The sequence below is a fragment of the Anguilla anguilla genome, chromosome 4, assembly GCF_013347855.1.
Source record: "Anguilla anguilla isolate fAngAng1 chromosome 4, fAngAng1.pri, whole genome shotgun sequence".
NCBI lineage: Eukaryota > Metazoa > Chordata > Actinopteri > Anguilliformes > Anguillidae > Anguilla > Anguilla anguilla.
Window position 1 is genome coordinate 26,060,712 of NC_049204.1, and position 19,860 is coordinate 26,080,571.

Here is a 19,860-nt window from a genome sequence, read left to right on the forward strand (position 1 = left end):
TATTTAGAGGCTATTTAATTTATTTCATTTAATAAATTATTTAAGAGTTAAGGGCCTTGCTCAAGGGCCCAATGGCAGAGTTGGGTGTCTTTTCATGCAGGCACCCAACTTCATCTCTCCAGAAACAAGTTACCTATGCCAACCAGGGGCTCAAAGCAGCAAGTCTACAGTTGCCAGTTGAACACCCTACCACAACATGGGCACGTACCAGTCCACACACACTCAGCTGTTTATGGATAACCATTATAATAGCATACAGTTTCTTCAACACACACAGTGATGGCCGAAAAAGAAAATACCCAAGTCAGATTTACTAACAAGCATGTTAGAGGATGTGAAAGAAATGCCGTTTAGTGAAGGAGGGAAAGACAAAAATGGGATGCTGAAAGAGAGAGAGATGTGTCACACAGAGAGAGGAGTGTAGCAGTTCAGACAGGAGAGAGGGGTGAGAGGTCATCTCACCTTAATGCGAGACTTGATGCTGTGAAAGTGGAAGTATCGAGTGCGCAGTCCGTGGATCTCAAAGGTGGTAGCAGGTGTGTGAGACTCTGCTTCAGGGGCCTCAACTTCAATAATGTAGCCATTATGACACAGGATCAGCAGTGTATTCCTCTCCTACCAGAGGTACAGCGCAGAGATACAACACACATAGCATAGCATAGCAACACAAAGCATAGATACCAAACACCACAGACATACAGCACAAGCATAGCACACAGATATACATGCACTCTGCACCGCCTCACAACACATATGATCTGCTTTGCTGCTTTGCTGTTTCAATGCCTCACACACACACCCACCCACACACACACAGATACAGCACAGAGCTACACACACAAAGAGACTGTCGCTCTCTCTTTCACACGCACACATTTCATGATAAGATTTTGTTGAGATTTGAGATTTATTTTAAAACACAGTGTGAAGGAGGAAGGTGACTTACATGTGTTTTGGGAGACCACTCCAGAGACTTCACTGGTCCTGGGACAGTGACAAAGCCAATAGGATCATATTTATCCCCCACGGAGAAGAAGAACACAGTGTGGTCTGCGCTCTGGAGAGGGAGAGAGAGAGAGAAAGAGAGAGAGATGGAGAGAGAGAAAGATGGAGGCAGAGAGATATTTTTTATTTTTATGTCCCATGTGCCATTTATTTAAACATTGCAAAAAATATTTACAGAAACAATTACACAATAACCATTAATCTATAAAAGTGTTCCTAACAGAAATTAAAAAGGGACAAAGCCAAAATCTTAAATAGAAACAAATAAAACCAAAATAGAATGATAAAACCACCAGAAACAAGACCAGGTCAAAACCTAGTATATGGCTGGACCTAACACACTTCATCCGGCCGACCAATGGTGTAACTGCATAACTCGACCGACCAATGGTGTAACTTCATCACTCAGTCACTCAGTCACAGACATTTGTGTTTGTAGGACTGGCCCCGCTGTTGCGGTCCAGCCAAAAAGACCACCAGTAAGACAATGATAAAACCAGTAAATAAAATAAAGTAAAAACACAATAAAACTGCCCTCTTACCCCAGTGGCTAGGATCTCCCCGTTGCATTCGTATGCAATGGCGGTCACAGGTGCATTATGGGGCTTCAGGGCTTGTCTTAGGCGGAGCTCTCCGTCCTTGGTCTGGCTCTGGCCTTGCACAGCCTGGAGGCTGACAGATCGGTAGAGCTCCAGAAGGCGCACTACCCCATCCTCAAACCCCACCACCAGCACAGCCCCCCGAGGATTAATCTGAGGGGAGAGATCAAGAACAATCACACAACGTACTACATCCTAGGCTCTGGTTACACTAGTTATTTCATTGTGACTTCTAACATCCAATGACGCTAGGCTGCGGTAAGTGACAGCCCTGGAAGCATGCAAAAATTGGATTTTGCTCAGCTGGGTTTGAATCTGCCAATCCACTTAAAGAGGTGGCCTAGCTTACGTAGAGCCCAACAGCCCAATGCTAGTTTCACCGCTGGTTGCACTTGGATTCAGTCACAGTTAATCAAATGACCGCATTTCATTCCATTTAAGAGCCATATGCTTTGTGCCCTGGCATACTGCCAATTCCGTGATCTACCACCATTATGGTAGATAAGTATATACTCATCATAGGAGAGACTGACACTCCTGTGTGGGAAGTGTAGAGTAGGGCTGTCACTTTTTCCAAAAATTCAAGCAAATATTATAAATTATTTTGTTCAAGTTTTCTACTGTCAAAATTTCTATGAAACGTCGCCTGTATAATTACTATGGCCCAGTTTTCATTTCCCATTAATAGAAAACGTGATACTCATATCTGGAGTTCTAAAGCTTTAAACAGAACACCCCCTAAATGAGTGAGGATTTCACATCTGCGCAAAGGGGTTAAAGTCACAAATGGGGCAAGCTAATAGCTAGCTAACGTTTTTGTGAGATGTGCTGTGAGAAACTTTGCCAGCTAACTTTGTTCATTGTCATATATCCAACCATAGGTGTCACCAGCATCAGGCTTCCGGGGCTACAGCTCGGAATGTTTTTTGATTAGCGGCAAAAACATTATTTTAATAAAATTCCATTTTATTGAAATAATAAATTGTTGTTGAACGAGGGGAGCGCCGGTCCCCATTGTTAACCAGAATTGGAAAAGCTGATCACTTTGTTAACATAGGCAATTCTAAAATGAAAGGCAACATACAAAATGGAATGTTCTGCCTGAACAAAGCAACTGCTCTAATGTTCAATGTCATATCAAGTTTGGAGCTGGGATGGGGGGGCAGGGCTTATGTGAAAACTACCAGGCAGCATTTCTTCAAGCACACTTCAAGTTCAATGCATGCTTTTTATTTGCAAAGAGTTTTCTGCTGTGACCTTACTCCAACTTGTAAGACAGCAAAATCACTTAAAATATCTTCTAGTGAAAGGTCTGCCTTAGACAGTGTGCTGCAATCGGGACAAGAGTAATTTGGTCTTGATCTTGTTGTACATCCGGGAAATATGTAAAGTCTCAAGTAAATCCTGTGCAAGTCTCCAATTTGAGGGCACACTGCAATCAAACCAGTATGTTGAAATTCCCAAAAAGGTCTGCACACGCAAACATGCACAGGTACTCACTGAGCGAGGTGCCCAGATCAATGCTGTTCCTCCTTGGCTGTACTGGTTTGTTGTCAGTTCCCTCTTTGCCAAGAAGTCAAAAATCCGGACAGAGCCTGGGGAATGAAAGATGGTGAGACAAAATATGATCTTCCTAATGAAGCCCAGAAGTAAGGAAAGCAGACACCCCCACACGCTAGACAACACTGCCTTTGAGCACTCGTTAAATTACTATTGATTTGGACTGAAAATCAGTGATATTTAAAGAGTAACTGCACTCTTTATGAACAGGCCACCATATTTCTCCAGTCCGGTTGGACTGAAACTAATCTAGCCAATTAGGCGCAGGCAGTGTTCCATCATATTAAAAAGTAAACAGACAAATTTGTGGACGGCAACAATTTCCTACAGGATATCTTGATCGACATCTACATGACGTAGTAGTATCTCCAAATATGTACTCAGATATCATGATTGGGGCAGGGCCAGAGTGGAATGGTAGTTTAATCTAGTTCATTCACAATTACAAAGATAAAAATACATTGTCATTTTATAATTTATCATTATCTGTATTTGAACAATATTTTGAATAACAATCTTTTAAACAAACTTTTAAAATGCATTTAGTTTATTTTTATTTTTAAAGATGTAAATTAAAAAAGTTAAGTAATCACGGTATACACATATACAGCACTACTTCTGGAAGCATAAAATTGTTGTACAAGCTACTTTGGAATTACTTGAAAAAGCCTGTTGAGGTCCCTACACCAGCCATTGTGAAGCTGGCAGGTATTGAGAAAGTTCTGTAAGCACTGAAAATAGCCTTCATTAAACACAAAAACTGAAATAATATCAATGAATTCCCTTTAATTTCGAAACTACCAAATTTAAATTTTCCTGAAGACACGTTCAGAAACTGCTCTCATCAGCTAACATCTCACCTGCACCCCACAGCACCTGCTCTAAAAGCCCTTTAGTATCTTTCACTTCAAGTGAATGAACAAAGTTATATGGCAAATATCTCCTCATTCAAAACATTTCACACAACTATCCATGCTGCCAAATATGCTGCGTACGGTCCAGTGCTGTAGTCGCCATGAGGTGGGAAGTCGTGGAGACGTCCATGGCCTGAATGGCACCAGCATGGAAGGTGAACAGGCGTTCTGGGTCATGGGTCTGTAAATACGCACACACGGTAAACACACATGTACACACAAATAGACAGCGTAGGGGTGGGACTGTTTACATAAGGAAGTAAGTACTCGCCAGCAGTTTAGAAAAAACGTTATCGGGAATTTTTTGTAGCATTTTTCAATCAAAGTCACTCCTACTTCCCCTCTCCAATCTGCAATCTTGCCCTAGAGCAACAAGACTACAGCTGTGCCTGGTATCTGGTAATGGCTCAAAACAAGTTTTTATCTCAGTGTTGTCGCATCTTAGTTTTGTCGCACCTATAAGCTCCTGTACAATGCACAAAAAAATTTGAGTACTTAAGTAAACAGAAGGACAACTCCACTTGTAAACCTTTTGAGAAAATTGTAAAATGTCCCAAGTAGTATATTGCTATCCCATAGCCTATAATAGCAGGGCCTAAAAAGAATGGTTATTGCAAAAGACAGAAATGCTTAGAATTGTAGGTGTGTGGGACATGGTGCAGCAGGAATAGAACAGTCCAGTTACATAGAATTGGAGACCTCGTTTTCTTTATTAAAATATTAGTTTCACAAAATCATCCAAATATATCACATTACACACCTAAGGCAGAGTGCCTCACAAACACATGCACGTACGCAAAGGGCTGGTAAACTCACCATGTTTGAGAATGAGAGGTCCAGTTTCCATATGGAGCCATTAGCATCCTGTAAACAGATGAATCTCGGTGAGCAGAAGCCTAGAAACACTCTTCAGGCTGACTGTGTTTCTGCGCTCCTGCAAAGACCCCTGACCTGAGCAAACCAAATGAAGGAGTCCGGCAAAGAGCTCTTCACCATGGAGGTCAGGCAGACAGTGCGTCCAATCAAAAGCTCGTTCATGGGCTCCATCTCAAAGAGCCCACTGTCGTCTGGAGAATCTGCAGCATCGATGCACTCCACATCCCAGGTCTGCACACCAGTCACAGCATAACTCAAAACAGACATCTTTGACACACATGCATTTCACAGACATCTATTTATTCATTTATTTATTTACTTACTTATTTTTTACTTACATATTAACTGACTGATTGAATGAATGAATGAATGAATTAATGAATGAATTGATTAATTAATTAATTAATTAATTAATTAATTAATTAATTAATTAATTAATTAAGGTACTACAGATAAGAGTGCCTGCAAAATGCCAATAACAGTAAACTAATGTAGAAAGTATTACAAACTAATTGACCCAGGCCTGGTGGAAAGCAAGCTGGAGTGGGGTTGGGTGGAGGTAAGTTCGAGGTCTAGTGCAGCAGAAGCAATGAGCTCTTACCCTGACAGCGCCATCTGTGCCAATAGTGATCAGCTCACCCTCATCCAGAGCAAACTGCTGAATGGAGCCGGCATGGCACTGACGTCCCCTCTTTCTGCAAATCTCCACCTTAATTAGGCCCCCTTCCCAAAGCAGCATGTTCCCCCACTCTGAGCCAGACACAACCTGCAATAAAGCACATGACCACCACTATCATCACCTTCAACATCATCATCATCACCACCTCAATCAGCTCCACCATCATCATCAAGACAACCACCATCACTATCCTGACCATCATCATAAAAATTATTTTATGCTGGTTCTGATCCCTCATACTTCTGTAGAGACAAACACATCCCACAGAAAACAGGCAGAGAGAGACCTTGCCATCAGGAAGCTCCACATAGCCATCGATGTCTGTCAGGGCTGTCTTCCCAAACCGTCCCAGCAGCCCTTGCAACTTGAGCCCTGTGAAAGTTTTGGCCATCTTCCAGAATCTAAAGGGGTTACAGATGTCAAATGTGATGTAGTGGCTGGGGTAGTAAAAAATATGTTCATCATCACAGTTCTAACAATCTCAGCCAAAAACTGTGAAACTCCAAATGAATATAGCATCACTGAGAAGCATTGTACCTGGTTACTGATTACCAAGCACTCCTATAACAGGTTACTGAGAATCAGAGAGACTAATCACTAGGGTTGGGTACCTACCAAACCGAATCGCAAAGCAGATTTCAGTTTCATTTCAGTGACACATCTTCACTAGCTAATGTTGCACTCGCTTTAACAACTCAGTCAGTGACAGCAGGTACTGCTAGCAAGCTAGCTAATGCTTAAACTCTGCCACACGTGAAACAGTATAAATTATAAGTATAAAGTATAATTTAAACATTTATTAAACAATTCAATTATTCAATTTCTTTGCTTTTGCAATAAAAATGACATTCTTTACATTTGCTCTTTATTTTAAAGAAGGTAACAATTAAGTATCATTTTAGCATCGGTATTGACAAAATCTAAACAATACCTATTCCTTACTAATATCTCGCTATGGGAATGTAAGGCCAGTCATATCTACATGTTTGTAAGGAGACACATCATTGGCTACATTACATTACAGAAACACTTATCCAGGGAAATGTACAGAAGTGTAACTCTCAGAAGTACAAAACAGAAGAAAAGAAGGGACACAAGTACGCCGACTCTGTATATCCACGCAAAGCCAAAGGTAACGCTTTATTATGTTTGGCAACAAAACCAAAACTGTCTTTTGTTGCATAGTCAAACAAAACTGACCACTGGTTACTGTGGAGCACTAACTTGATGTGTCCTGAGCCAGAGGTGGTGAGCTGGCCAGGGTTGTAGGGTGAGAAGGTGACTCGGTAGACATCCTGGGAGAAGGCTTTGTAGCGAAGCAGAACCCGCTCCTGGACCCAGTCCCACAGGGTCAGCATGAAATCTGATGCACAGCCCACACTCGCCAGCAACGTGCCATCATGGTTAAAATCCACAGAGCTGTAGGCCGTTACTGTTCCCCCTGTGGATGCATTCAAGCACACATATAAAAACTCAACGTCAGCAGTGCAAACAGGCACACAGACAGAGACACACACATGCACACACACACACAGTCAGCATTACACACGCATGCACATAAACACCAATATATAGACTGCTGAGTGTACCTTTCTGTTGCCAGTAGCCTTTCCAGATTTGCAGCATTTGTACGACCATAGCTAGTTCTTATACATTTTATTTTATTTTACCTTAAATCATGGCACTTAAAAAAAGAAAACAAATAAATTGGGAAATTGGGATCCTCCTGTGTGCATTGGTGGAATCTTCCAGCAGCAAATGTCACAGATGGTGGCAGACCTGGTTGATCGACTGGCTGAAGCTATCCAGGTGCGAGGATACACCAGCACCGTTTTTAGTCACCAGCTGTCTTAGCCAAAGAACACTTGCGGAATCTGACAGAAGGCATGTGGTCGAGGCATGCCTGCACGCTTTCAATTTCCCTACTTCTCTGCCTCAATGGCAGGCTGCTCCAACCTGAGGCACTGAACATCGATGTGGCCAATTTGGAGAAAAAAAATAGCTAAGTTTAAGTTAATGATTAAAATATACCTGTAGAATATCCAAACTGATGATCAGAGTGCATGTAAAGAATAAATAGTTCATTCTTCAAATTAAGAGGGTTTTTTTGGGAATATGAATTAACCATATAAAGTCAAGCTGACCTGCTTTTGGAACACATACAGACACATAAAGTATAGACACAGTCCACAAGTGTGCATGTACACACACTAGTTATTTTTGGGAACAAGGATACAGTACCTCTGAGGATACGGTAGGGGCGCAGAGAAGGAAATGCATAGATGATGATATTGGGCTGATATCCCTTTTCTGCCACAGCAAAGTAGCTCTTACTGGGATGAGCCTTCAAAGAGAAGGGCACAAAGGCATATAAGGATTATATGAGACCAATACATTTAGAACAGTAATTCAATGAGAAAGACAGGTTCACCTCTAATGCATGTAAACTGTGACATCACAGCGACCATGGCTGATGTTTATACTGGCAAACAATGCTGGCACAAATTATGGAAACACTGCATTTATGAATAGATTTTGAAGATTAACAAAACATTTTGCATAATAAATATAAAAGATGAAAAAAACATTAGCATTTGCGTTAAACCAATAATAATCATTATACCTTCCTACATGCACTAGTCTCTACCTTCGTATTTTATAATCAGTTTGCACATGCATTTCTTTGTCCAATATTTTTTGACATAAAATTATAACGTTCATGCAAAAAAGCCTTTTTTCTACGTACATGATGATAGTTTTCTACTAGTATTGCAGCTGACAAAATATTGCCCAAAAAATATCAATAATAGATTTTTCCAAAAGAACATAAAGGTAACATTGCTAATTTACCCAGATGCCTGACTTACCTATTATGAGGTCTGTGTGAATGAGGTGGTGTGTGTATAAATGAATAGGTGTGTGTAAATGCAAGGAGTCCTGTGTTAGTACCATGATGGTGCCGATTCCTCCCCCGCTGCAGCTGCGCAGGTACCGCTGCTCTTTACTCTGAATATCCAGCAAGACAAGCAAATTCCCAGCAATGAAAGCAAGAGTCTGCTCATCCAGCAGCTGTAGGTTATTCCGTCGGTGACAGTCATATCCAAATGAGTGACTGAAGTGTTAAAGGCAAAACTTCCAGCACTGAGAAACACAATCCCACACACACTCACGTGCATGTAAATGCACACACAAACATAAAATAGTATTTTAGCATTTAGCAGATTCTTCATCATAAGATAACATATTGCCATTTATCACATTCTCTTATCCAGAGAATAATATGTACACAGATTACATTCTCACATACAAACCATTTTTACAGCTGGTTATTTTACTGAAGAAATTCAGGTTTCTTCCTCAAGGGTAAAATTGCTATACTCCAGTAGGGAACTGACCCCACAACCTACTACAGTGCTGTGAAAAAGTATTTGCATCCTTCCTGATTTCCTATATTAATGCATATTTGTCAAACTGAGTGGTTTCAGATCTTTAGACAAAATTTAATATTAGATGGAAAGTCAAGTAAATTCAAAACACTTCATTTAAAATTCCTATTTCATTTATTTAATGAAAATGTTATCAAACACCCATATCACCTAGGTGAAAAAGTAATTGCTCCCATAGACTTAACTGGCTGTACTGCAATAACTGCAGCCAAACGCTCCCATCTACCCATTTTCTAACCACTTGATCCAGATAAGGGTCGCGGTGGCACCAGGGCAAGCAGAACAGCCCAGACGTCCCTCTCCCAAGCGACTTCCGCGAAACCCATCCCGGGGGATCCCAAAACAATCCCAGGGCAGCCGGTTAACATAATCCCACCAGCGTGTCCTAGGTCTGCCCCTGGGTTTCCTCCCTGGTGGCTGTGCCTGGAACACCTCCAGAGGGAGGTGCCCAGGAAGCATTCTTGTCAGATGCCCGAACCACCTCAACTGACTCCTTCCAATGCGGAGGAGCAGCGGCTCTACTTTGAGGTACTCCCGGACAACTGAGCTCCTCACCCTCTCAAGGAGAGTAAGCCCTGACACCCTACGGAAGAACCTGCGACCTTTCGGTTACAAGCGCAGTTCCTTATCCACTGTGCCACACTCCGTCCCAACTTAATATGTATTAAGTTGGGTTTTTTTATTTTTTATTTAGACAGTTATGTGTATTACAGGATTTGCATTTAAACAGGTAACTGCATCCAGTCCCTTATATAAATACCTTAGCATTTCAGGTGGTTGATACTAGGTGCTTTCGGGCTCAGGTTTATCATCAAAATTTCCCAAATAGTTACAGCAAAGGTTAAAGGTTATTGGTCAGATAACACAAAGTGCATCCCACTGAAAGAACTGCTTTTCCGTGCTACCGTACTTCCATGGTCCAGAGTGCGTAGTCCCAAGCACTGACTGGAGTGCGTATTCAGGAGCATGGTAGTTCGGAGCATAGAAGTTTGCGGTTTGTGCCACACCCAATGGCTCTCACTGTCGTTCAGTGGAGTCCCAGAGCCTTAGAAATTGCTTTGTAACCTTTTCCAGACAGGTATTGTATATTGCAACAACTTTTCTCATCTCTTCAGGAGTTTTCTTTCATTGTGGTATAGTGTGCTTGTAGAAACTTTGTGATGACCACTTCATTCGGATGGTAAGGTTCAATATGAGAGAGGTTTAGATTCAACAAGGCTGGCTGCAATCAAGGCTGTGTTCAATCAGCTGAATCAATCTAATTATCAATTAAATTTGGGTAATAGGTTTATTGAGCAATTAAGGGGGCAATTACTTTTTCAAACAGGGAATATGGGTAAATACTTTTTACTTAATTATTTTTTAATTAAATAAATGAAATTATTTTTAAAATGTGTTGTGTAATATTACATTTGTCTAAACACTCAAATCCATTCAGTGTGACAAATATGAAAGACAGAAGGGGGCAAAAACTTTTTCACGGCACTGTATCCTGCTGTCTACAAACATGCTGACAAACACAAGCAGACACAAACACAGAGATACACTGAGCATTCCTCCATGAGTAGGATACGTGAGCTGAAGCAGGTCTCTGGGGATGTTGGAATTGGGTGTAATGAATGGCCTAGAGCATAGATCCTCATAACTGTAGTACATGTCCACTGGGATGGTCTGGGTCTGAGTTACCCCCGTCTCTGCTCCTCCCTCTTCTTCCGTTTCCTCGTCCACAGCAGCTGCCATCAGAGACACACAGTACATTCCCTGTTTGAAAGCTGGCAAAGAGCTCACACAATGCTCAGTACCTCCCCAATGTCCATTGTGAAAACAAGTTTCGGTGCTTCAGGGTCTGCATCAGTCCTCTTACTCTGTCTGAAAGCCTCTCAGCCAGTTATGTGCAGCTATGTAAACTTACTAAGTAAAATTAACTCGCGTCACCTCCATGCAGCTCCCAAGACTTACATAATGTCTGATGACTGATACCTTTCTGCCTAATCTCTGTGCTACTCACCTGACTGATGCCATTCCATCTCATCTCTGTGTAGCTCCCCTGACTGATACTGTTCTACAGAATCTTGGTGCTTCTTTGCTGACTGATACTCATAGACCGTCTGATACTGGTCTACCTAATCTCTGAATTTCCTCAGAGCTCTTGAACTGCAATGAGTGTTGGGGTAACCCTAGATGACCAGCTGTCCTTCACTCTCCATATAACAGCAGTCAGTCGGGCATAAAGATTATTTCAATACAGCATCAGAAGCCGTTCCTTTCTCACAACCTACTCTACGCAGCTGTTATTTAAGCCCCAGGTACTCTCACGTTTTTTGTAAATCTAACTCCATTAATTTTAAAACCTGTATCGTGGATGTTTGTGAGTACAGGTTTGCATATATGTGCATTCATTGGGGTGTGCTGATATAGGGGAGAGAGGGGAAATAATTAACGGTTTTCGTATTTGACTCAAAATACGACTAGAGATAAATACATCATTTTTAATTTAAAAAAGAAGAAAGAAAAACAACCAAAAGCTCTTGGCTATGATTATACAACACAATGAAATTTCTGGGACATACCATTAAATGGCAATCTGACCGACACTACCGAGAGTGAAGTGATACTAATAATGATTTAACTCTGAGGTAGGAGTAAAAACAAAAAAGTGGTGCGGGGTACACCTAAGTCGTAATAGCTGTAAAGGTTAACAAAGTAAGGGAATTCACCACAATTCCATGTTGCATGATACAAAGGGGGTGCAGCGCTATATCGTTTAAAACGCGCTGTGGTGGTACTACAAATTGATTGAACGTGACTGACGAATGTTTTTTTATACATAGTAGGTTTGATTTAAATGCAGTTTTAGCATATAGTCTTTTTTCCAACGATGGTATTTCTCGATGTAATTGCGCCGCCGTGTTAACACATTTCTATGGTTGCGGGTCATGGCACTCTTCACGGTAAGAAATTTTAGGATAGCGCTTTCAATATTTATTGTGTCGAAAGTGCTGCGACAGAAACAGCGGTAAATTTGCTTAGGATGTACACCTGTCCAAAATATAAACAAGTAACTTTTGACTCATGAAACTCACTTTGGCACTGTGTGCCTAACTTGCTGTACTACCTAGACTCGCTAGCCCGATAGTAACGTTACTTACTAGTCCAGGGAGCATTTCAGCAGAATAACTAAGTTAACTATCCATATATGTTATCAACATGTTACTACTCCAAACATATTATCTAAATATTTCGTTTTTTAGATTCCAGTTATTTTACCGTTTGGGACACTTGACAGTTTCTCCGACGTATCCATTTTTTGTTTGAACGGTTGCTCGAGCAACCTTCGCAAAGCATTGTGGTTCTTCTTCTTCTTCTTTTTAATAACGAATTCCTACCAAACCGGAGTATTATCGCCACCTACTGTTAAAATTGAATATGAAACCAAATTTTTCGATCTTTTGCATTAGACCCGTTTGTTCCAGAAACATGAATGCATGATTGTATACAGCACTTCCCGAATGATAGGGGGGGAAAAAAACATTTAAATTCCATTCCCTTAATTCCAAAGCGATCCAGTTCTTCTTTTAATCTCTGACGTTCTGCAGAATATTGAGGACATAAAAAATATTACATGTAATACTGTTTCTTTCTGCTGATGGCAACGGTCACATTCTCCGGTTGGATGTTTCTTTGTCAGTCGTTGTGTGGTATTCGTATGCCCCAGTCTCATCCTGCTTATCAAGCACTCTTCTCTTCTTTTCCTCCCAACAGGCCTCCCATTCCCCAACTATTTTTGAATTTGATAAAGATGTCTTCCTTTTGAAGCCTTGTTCCACATGCCACTGCTTCTTAACTTGGAGTCATATACAATTTAACTTCCGCTTTGCTAACTGTGACATTGATCTCAACTGATTCTAGGTTAAGAGCCCTCTTAGCAAATTTATCCACCGCTTCATTCTACCACTACGAACTGGTACCCATAAGAAGATAATGCTACTTCCAAACCGGGTAATTCTTAACAATGTGGTTAATATTTCATAAACAATATCTTCTCTACATCTTGAGGTTGCATATTTAATATTCATTAAAGCCAAATTAGAATTAGAGCAAATCACCATTTTAACAGGCTTGACTATCTCAATCCAATGTAGGCTAATTCAAGTAAGATAGCAATCAGCTCTGCTGTATATACTGACATATTATCTGGTAGCCATTTTATCTATTTAACTTTCAGTTCTGGAATTTAAAAAGCACATACTGTATGTCCAGTATTTGGATCTTTTGATCCACCAGAATAGACAGGAATGTATACACTATACTTAGTTCTTAGGATTTCCTCTACAAAATTAACAATATTTTTTATTTCCATTACAATGAATTCTTACTAAAATATCAAAATCTACCAAAGGTTGAGGTTGTAACCAGGCTGGGATTACTGACCAAGGAACATTACATTACATTACATTACAGGCATTTGGCAGACGCTCTTATCCAGAGCGACGTACAACAAAGTGTATAACCAAGCAGGGGGACAGTAAGACTAATAGACCATACATCACTTCCTGGGTGTTTAGCATAATTGTTTCCTGACGTTATGAAACTCTCCTTTTTAATCTTGTCAGCCTCCCAACCTGGGATCAGTTTTTAGAAGGATGAAAATGCTGATGCCCTTGAAGATCAACCCAATAAGTTGTCATTAACCGTTTTTCCTTCTTAACTACAGAGGTATCTCCTCTAATTATACCTGTAGAGCAGCTAATGAGGCAATTTTGAGAGCTTCACAGTTTATCCTTAGAGCTTGTGCTTGAATACTATCCAATCAATTCAGGAAAGATCTGGGTGCTGAACCAAAAAAGATACAACCATAATCAAAGACTGATCTAATCAAAGTTATGTACATGGGTTTTAATGCTATTCTGCCTGCTCCCCGTTCAATACCAGTTAGACACCTCATGACATTTAATACTTTCTTACATTTTGTTTCCATTTTCTCAATATAACATTTCCATGTTAACAAGGTATCAAACCAAATTCCTATAAATTTAAATACTTTCACTCACTCTAACACCTTGTCATATAGTTTCAAACAGAGGTTATCTTGGCTCTTTTTCCTTGTGAAAAACAAAAAAACAAAACTGAGAACTTAAAACCCCACATTAGTGGCCACCCTTCTACCAATTTAATAGCTTCCTGAATCTTACCGACCACATGAATAATATTCTTCCCCCTTTTCCAGAGAGCACTATCATCTGCAAATAGCGACCTGCCAATGTCTGGACCCATTTGATTGTATATATCATCATCTCATAAAAAACGTTTACAACGTACAAAAACGCCAAGTTACTCACACATACGAAGCACTGTCTATAACTCATTCATTCAAACTGGCAAAATCTAGGCCTACCATTCAAAGTATTGATATCAAAATGATGCCAACTTACTGTACTACAAACAATATAGGCTATTTTGCCTCACCAAAATTAAAGAATCTGTATTCCAAAGCAATGCTACTCAATGTTTCCTAAATTGTTTCAAGTCACTTTACCCTGTGTGCATATGCATACATTACATGGACAGGCCAAACATATGTGTGGATGGGTTTGTAAGAGTCAAGATTGATTGAATAGGCCTGAATATATCAAATTTGTATCGGTATGTATTTAGCTGGCTAGGGTTTTTGTTGCATGAATGATTGTATGTTTCTTGGTATAAATGTCTGTTCATAAATGTGAATGTAACATGCTGGGAGCGAAATGTCCCCATGGGGATAATGAAGTATTCTATGTATGTATGTACAATATTTATTTTACATGCAGTACTTATTGTAAGTTGCAAATACACAAGAACTTGTACATTTAGTAAAATTAAGTTGACAACCAAGGGTAAACATATGTTTTCTGGAGGAATATTCTTTCTGTAGGTATTCATATCCTGCACTGACATTCTCGGTCACCTGAGGAAGAGTTGCTCTTCTGTTTGTTTATTGGCTAATAACATGACACACATTGCGATAGCAATAAAGGGCACTATATTATTGTAAATCTTTTATGATTTTATATTTTTGTAAATAATAAAAAAATTACTCCTTGTGGGCTCTCACCCTGTTGTGATCAGGAGGGTTGTGTACCTCTGGTGCTATGAGCTATGACAGTGGGAGGAAACTCCTGGCTGGTTTTTAATACACTGGACATGTCTAAGGTGAGAGATCAGCACAGTCAAATCAACTGTTACTGTAGAGCACTGCCTGCTCACATATGTGTGTGTATGTGTGTTTGCGTGTGAGTCCGTTGGTGAAGGACATGATTTCCCTCATTTCACACTTCCCTGTGAAATTCCTTTTTAAGCTTTGATAACTAATAAAAGGGGTGCTGGGAGGCTCTGCCTAATTTCATACAGCCACAGTTTGCATTTGCAAATTACAGCAGCCTACTTACTACTTACAAGCCTGACTAACAGCAACCTGACAGCTGAGTGCCAGTCAGAGCACACAGCAAGGTAAAACCTAGTGGTTTGGTTGTTTCTTAGTGAATTTAGTGTGTGTGATAAGTACCCATTATGAACAAGTTTTGTACAAAGAAGCTCTCCAAAAGGATACTTTTTGACTGAAGTACGAGGTTTAGGCAAAAAGAGAGAATGGGTAATTAAAACATTTGTTTTGTGGGGTTCCCAGAGGGTCCCATTCTCAATAGAATATAGCGGGGGAAGTGGAATATAGCGGGGGGAGAGATATGCACAATATTCCAATTAGGAGAGGTTTGGTGCCAATTGGAATGGTTTTGGAGACACTTGGGCCCACCTATGTGAAATCATGTCAAATTTAACTGTGTCCTTGTGCTGTATACATCCTGGGGTACAACTGGCAAAATATATGTTTCGTTCAGTATCAGAAGTACATGCAATCACTTCAGAATTAAGAAAATACAAAACGATTTGTGGATTTCTTGTATGTTTGCTGAGTGAGACCCATGGATTTGGTCATTTTGGTACAAGTGTGCTCTTTATTTCATGCTTTGAACCATGTCTTACAAAAAACACTTGGTTTTAAAGGGGTTAAACTATACTGCCCTCAGTGAAGGCAGTAAATTCTCAGGCTTCCTGTGCAACACTGCTGCCCTGGTCAACTTCCCTATGTGATTCCTTCAGTCTGGCCTCCTAATTACCCCTGCTGCCGCTGCCCTACTCTGTTTCCCCTGGCTATTTCTGCTAAATACTGCCAAATACACACCAGGAGCCCAAATCACCTTCTTGTCTAAATAAGGGTTTAAAAAACGAATAAATGAGAGAACAGTTACATCTCCATCTAACTGCAGAGAGAAAATTAATGTGTTGGAGGATGTGTGGGTGAGTATATGAGTTTGTGAATAAGTGTTTGTGCGCGTGCATGTGTGGAGAGAGTGCATGAGTGAGTGTGTATTTGTGTACTTGTGAATTAGTGAGTGCACTTATGTGTGTGCATGTGTTTGAGTGAATGAATTAGAGAGCTTGTGTGATTGAGGGTGTGTGTCCTGGTCCCTGTGTAACACTGAGGAAGTAACACAGCTGCTAAGGTCAACAGGCAACACTGAGCATGAGGGTCATCACTATGGTACCCGGTGAATAGTGGGTGTACGGGCAGTGATCTGTCTCTCTGCTGGAGGCAGTAGGAGCTCCAGGGATGGTGAGAGTCAATGACCTGTGGAGCCTAACAATGACCTTGGATCAGCTGGAGGCTACAGTTGCTGTACTGTCAGAGCCTACCATTGACTACAGATCAGCTTTGAGACGGCAAGTTTTATATTGCTGTGGGAAATGAGCCAGGTTGAGCCACTCATTTGGAGGTTCTTTGGAATTCAGTCCCTGCGCCTCCTCATTTGCAACTCAACACAGGTGTACAGCTCCCTCCCATGGGCATGATGGGAGTCAGGTACAGTGACAGCAATGCATGCTGTCATTTGGTCTCCTGCAGTATGTTTAACGGGTTTTTCATGGTCCGCACACAGTTGCTTTTGTTTCGGCTTAATTCAACTTGCAATGAGGGAGGGGCACAGAGGGAAGACAGGCAGAACATGAGGAAAGTTCTCTCTGTGAGGGGGAAGTAGACTCAGAAGTGGACTAATGCTACACCAGAACTCCAACTTAAATCCTCAAAAGCATGCCTTCACCCTCCAAAACACCACTTCAAACCCAAAATACCATCTGACCTGCCAAAAAATTACCTCAAACCCACCCACACATGTAGACACGCACTATCAAGATTTGTATGCCGAGTGTTCACATGTTCAGAACATGAGATGGTGACACAGTAAGATACAAATTGAGTTGCTGTCAGTTACACTACATCTTTGACCAGGTAACACATAAGTACAACATCTTATGTGTAATCACAACTGGGGTGATCTTGAAACAGGAATGCAATGCCACATCCCCAGTCAAAAAAAGTGTGACAAAACCACATTAATGTCACGCCTCCTTATTCCAAATGATAATGACGTTCCTGCTGTCCTATCCACCTCACCCTCTATCAGAGCAGTAATGCATGCAAATAAATGTTAATCTGTAAATAATGATATGCTAATGATACCCAGCTCCCACAATGTGTTTGCTGCTGCTGCCTGCCTTGCTAAGAGGGAAAGACCACTATTTCTTGAATTCCTGTCACTCAGAAAAATGAACGTACCTAACCATTATGGTTAAATATGCACAAAACTTTTACATTAGTATTTACACTTTTGTAAAATAGAAAAAAATAAGAAAAAAAACATACACAATACGTATATATATATATATATATAGATATAGATATATAGATCCCCAAGAGTTATCTTCTTACCAAATGAGACAACTGCTTCCTTTACAACTTAAACCGACTGTAAGTTTATTCACTATTACAATATAATACTGCTCAATTACAATGCAATGTCGTATTACGTTTCACAGTTGTTCAGCTGTACGAACTTTTTATAGCCACGCAAAGCAACTTGCCTCCATCTGATGTCTTGTTTTTTGCAAACAGATTATTTTATGGTTATAAAAGTTATATATATATATATATATATATATATATATATATATATATATACTGCTTCCTCAGTTGAGATATAAGAGAGCTCTAAGTATCTAGTCTTGATTTTAGGCCTTTGATAGCTTTTGGAGTCTGTTTTTGGCATTTGTCAACATGAGGTCCAGAGCTGTGCGAATTAAAATTAAGGATGCCATTATGAGACTGAGAAATATGAAAAAAACAGTCTGAGACATAGGGCAAACCCCAAAAAATTGTAGAATATGTGATTAAAAAGAAAGAGGTCACTGGTGAGCCCAGCAATCGCAAAGGGCCAGGCAGACCAAGGCCTCTATGTTAATGACAGAAGAATTCTGAACATAACGAGAAAAAACTCCCAGACACCTGTCCAACAGAACAGAAGTACTCTTCAGGAGGCAGGCATGGATGTATCAGTGACCACTGTGCGCAGGAAACTTCACGAACAGAACTGCAAAGTTTACATTGCAAGATGCAAACCACTTTTTAGCTGCAAAAATAGGATGCCCAGGATACAGTCTGCTGAGAAGTACCTACAAGAGTCTGCAGAGTTCTGGAAGAATGACTTGTGGACAGATGAGACCAAGACTCATTGCATCAGAGTGATGACAAGAGCGGAGTGTGGAGGCCAAAAGAAACTGCCCAAAATCCAAAGCACCTCCCTCATCTGTGAAACATGGTATTGTTTGGGTGTTATGGTTGGGCATGTATGGCTGCCACAGGTACTGGCTCACTTGTCTTCACTGATGACGTAACTGCTGATTGCAGCTGCAGAATGAATTCTGAAGTGTACATTTTATCTGCTCAAGTTGAAGCAAATGCCTCCAAACTCACTGGACAGTGCTTAATCCAACAGCAAGACCAAACATACTTCTAAAGCAACAAAGAAGTTTTTCAAAACCAAAAACTGGAAAATTCTTGACTGGCTAAGTCATTCACATCTGAATCCAGTTTAACATGAGAACTTAAGATAACTAGTTGGCTGCACTACAGCCCAGACAGAGAATCACCAGAGAAAATACTCCGCACCTGGTGGTGTCCATGGGTCACAGATTTAAAGCAGTCATTGCGCACAAGGGATATGGGACAAGTACTAAACATTACTACTTTCATATGCATAACATTAATAGGTCCCAAACATAATAATGGGCTGAATCTGTGCTTCAACCACATGTGAACTGTTTGATTACAAATCTAAAATAGCAGAGGACAGAGGCAAATCAAGAAAAATATGTCTTTGACCCAAACATTATGGAGCTCACTGGATATACTGATAAATTCAAACACATACACGCCTACATATGTACAGTACACGCATAAACACACACATACGTTCCTCATTTTGTTCAGAATAGGGAGACATAGTGAGGGGGGAGTTCTGCGTGAATGGCGAGGGTAGCTTGCTGTGATCAGTGCAGTGTAGTATGCACACAGAACCCCGCACAGCACGATACAGCTGCCGCGCGCACTGAGGGCCTCAATAAACTAGGGTTAATTCAGCCTCTGTGGCTTCTGCTGTGAGGGAGCTGGAACACGAGGAGGGGGGAGGGGGACACTCTCCTCCCCAAAACCCTACAAACTTACTCATTTAGTTGCTCGCGTAGCTCATATGCGTCAAAGTAAAATTCAGCTTTATAAAATGTGCGTTCTGTGATTACGAATGAAAGTAAACAACTCACTTGTGGTAATGCAAAAATAATTTTATTTGGATGAAACGAAATACATGTCCAACTTTTGGATTTGGGAAAGGACACTATTGTTCCGATCCCTCCCC

General features: G+C 40.6%; 1 protein-coding gene across 1 annotated transcript in view; it reads right to left on the bottom strand.

The window, feature by feature from the left end:
* The window catches only part of LOC118224501 (cilia- and flagella-associated protein 44), a 31,939-nt gene extending 19,517 nt beyond the window's left edge, over window positions 1–12,422 (bottom strand). Inside the window, exons 1-14 of the mRNA XM_035411963.1 lie at window positions 12,347–12,422; window positions 10,653–10,812; window positions 8,583–8,745; window positions 7,875–7,977; window positions 6,858–7,074; window positions 5,920–6,034; window positions 5,556–5,720; window positions 5,030–5,185; window positions 4,895–4,942; window positions 4,160–4,259; window positions 3,105–3,199; window positions 1,548–1,757; window positions 947–1,057; window positions 463–615 (exon numbers count right to left, since the gene is read on the bottom strand). Coding sequence (XP_035267854.1) covers window positions 463–615; window positions 947–1,057; window positions 1,548–1,757; window positions 3,105–3,199; window positions 4,160–4,259; window positions 4,895–4,942; window positions 5,030–5,185; window positions 5,556–5,720; window positions 5,920–6,034; window positions 6,858–7,074; window positions 7,875–7,977; window positions 8,583–8,745; window positions 10,653–10,812; window positions 12,347–12,383 — 1,833 coding nt within the window. The 5' untranslated portion in view covers window positions 12,384–12,422. The remainder of the gene's footprint in view (window positions 1–462; window positions 616–946; window positions 1,058–1,547; window positions 1,758–3,104; window positions 3,200–4,159; window positions 4,260–4,894; window positions 4,943–5,029; window positions 5,186–5,555; window positions 5,721–5,919; window positions 6,035–6,857; window positions 7,075–7,874; window positions 7,978–8,582; window positions 8,746–10,652; window positions 10,813–12,346) is intronic.
* Between the last annotated feature and the right edge of the window lie 7,438 nt (window positions 12,423–19,860).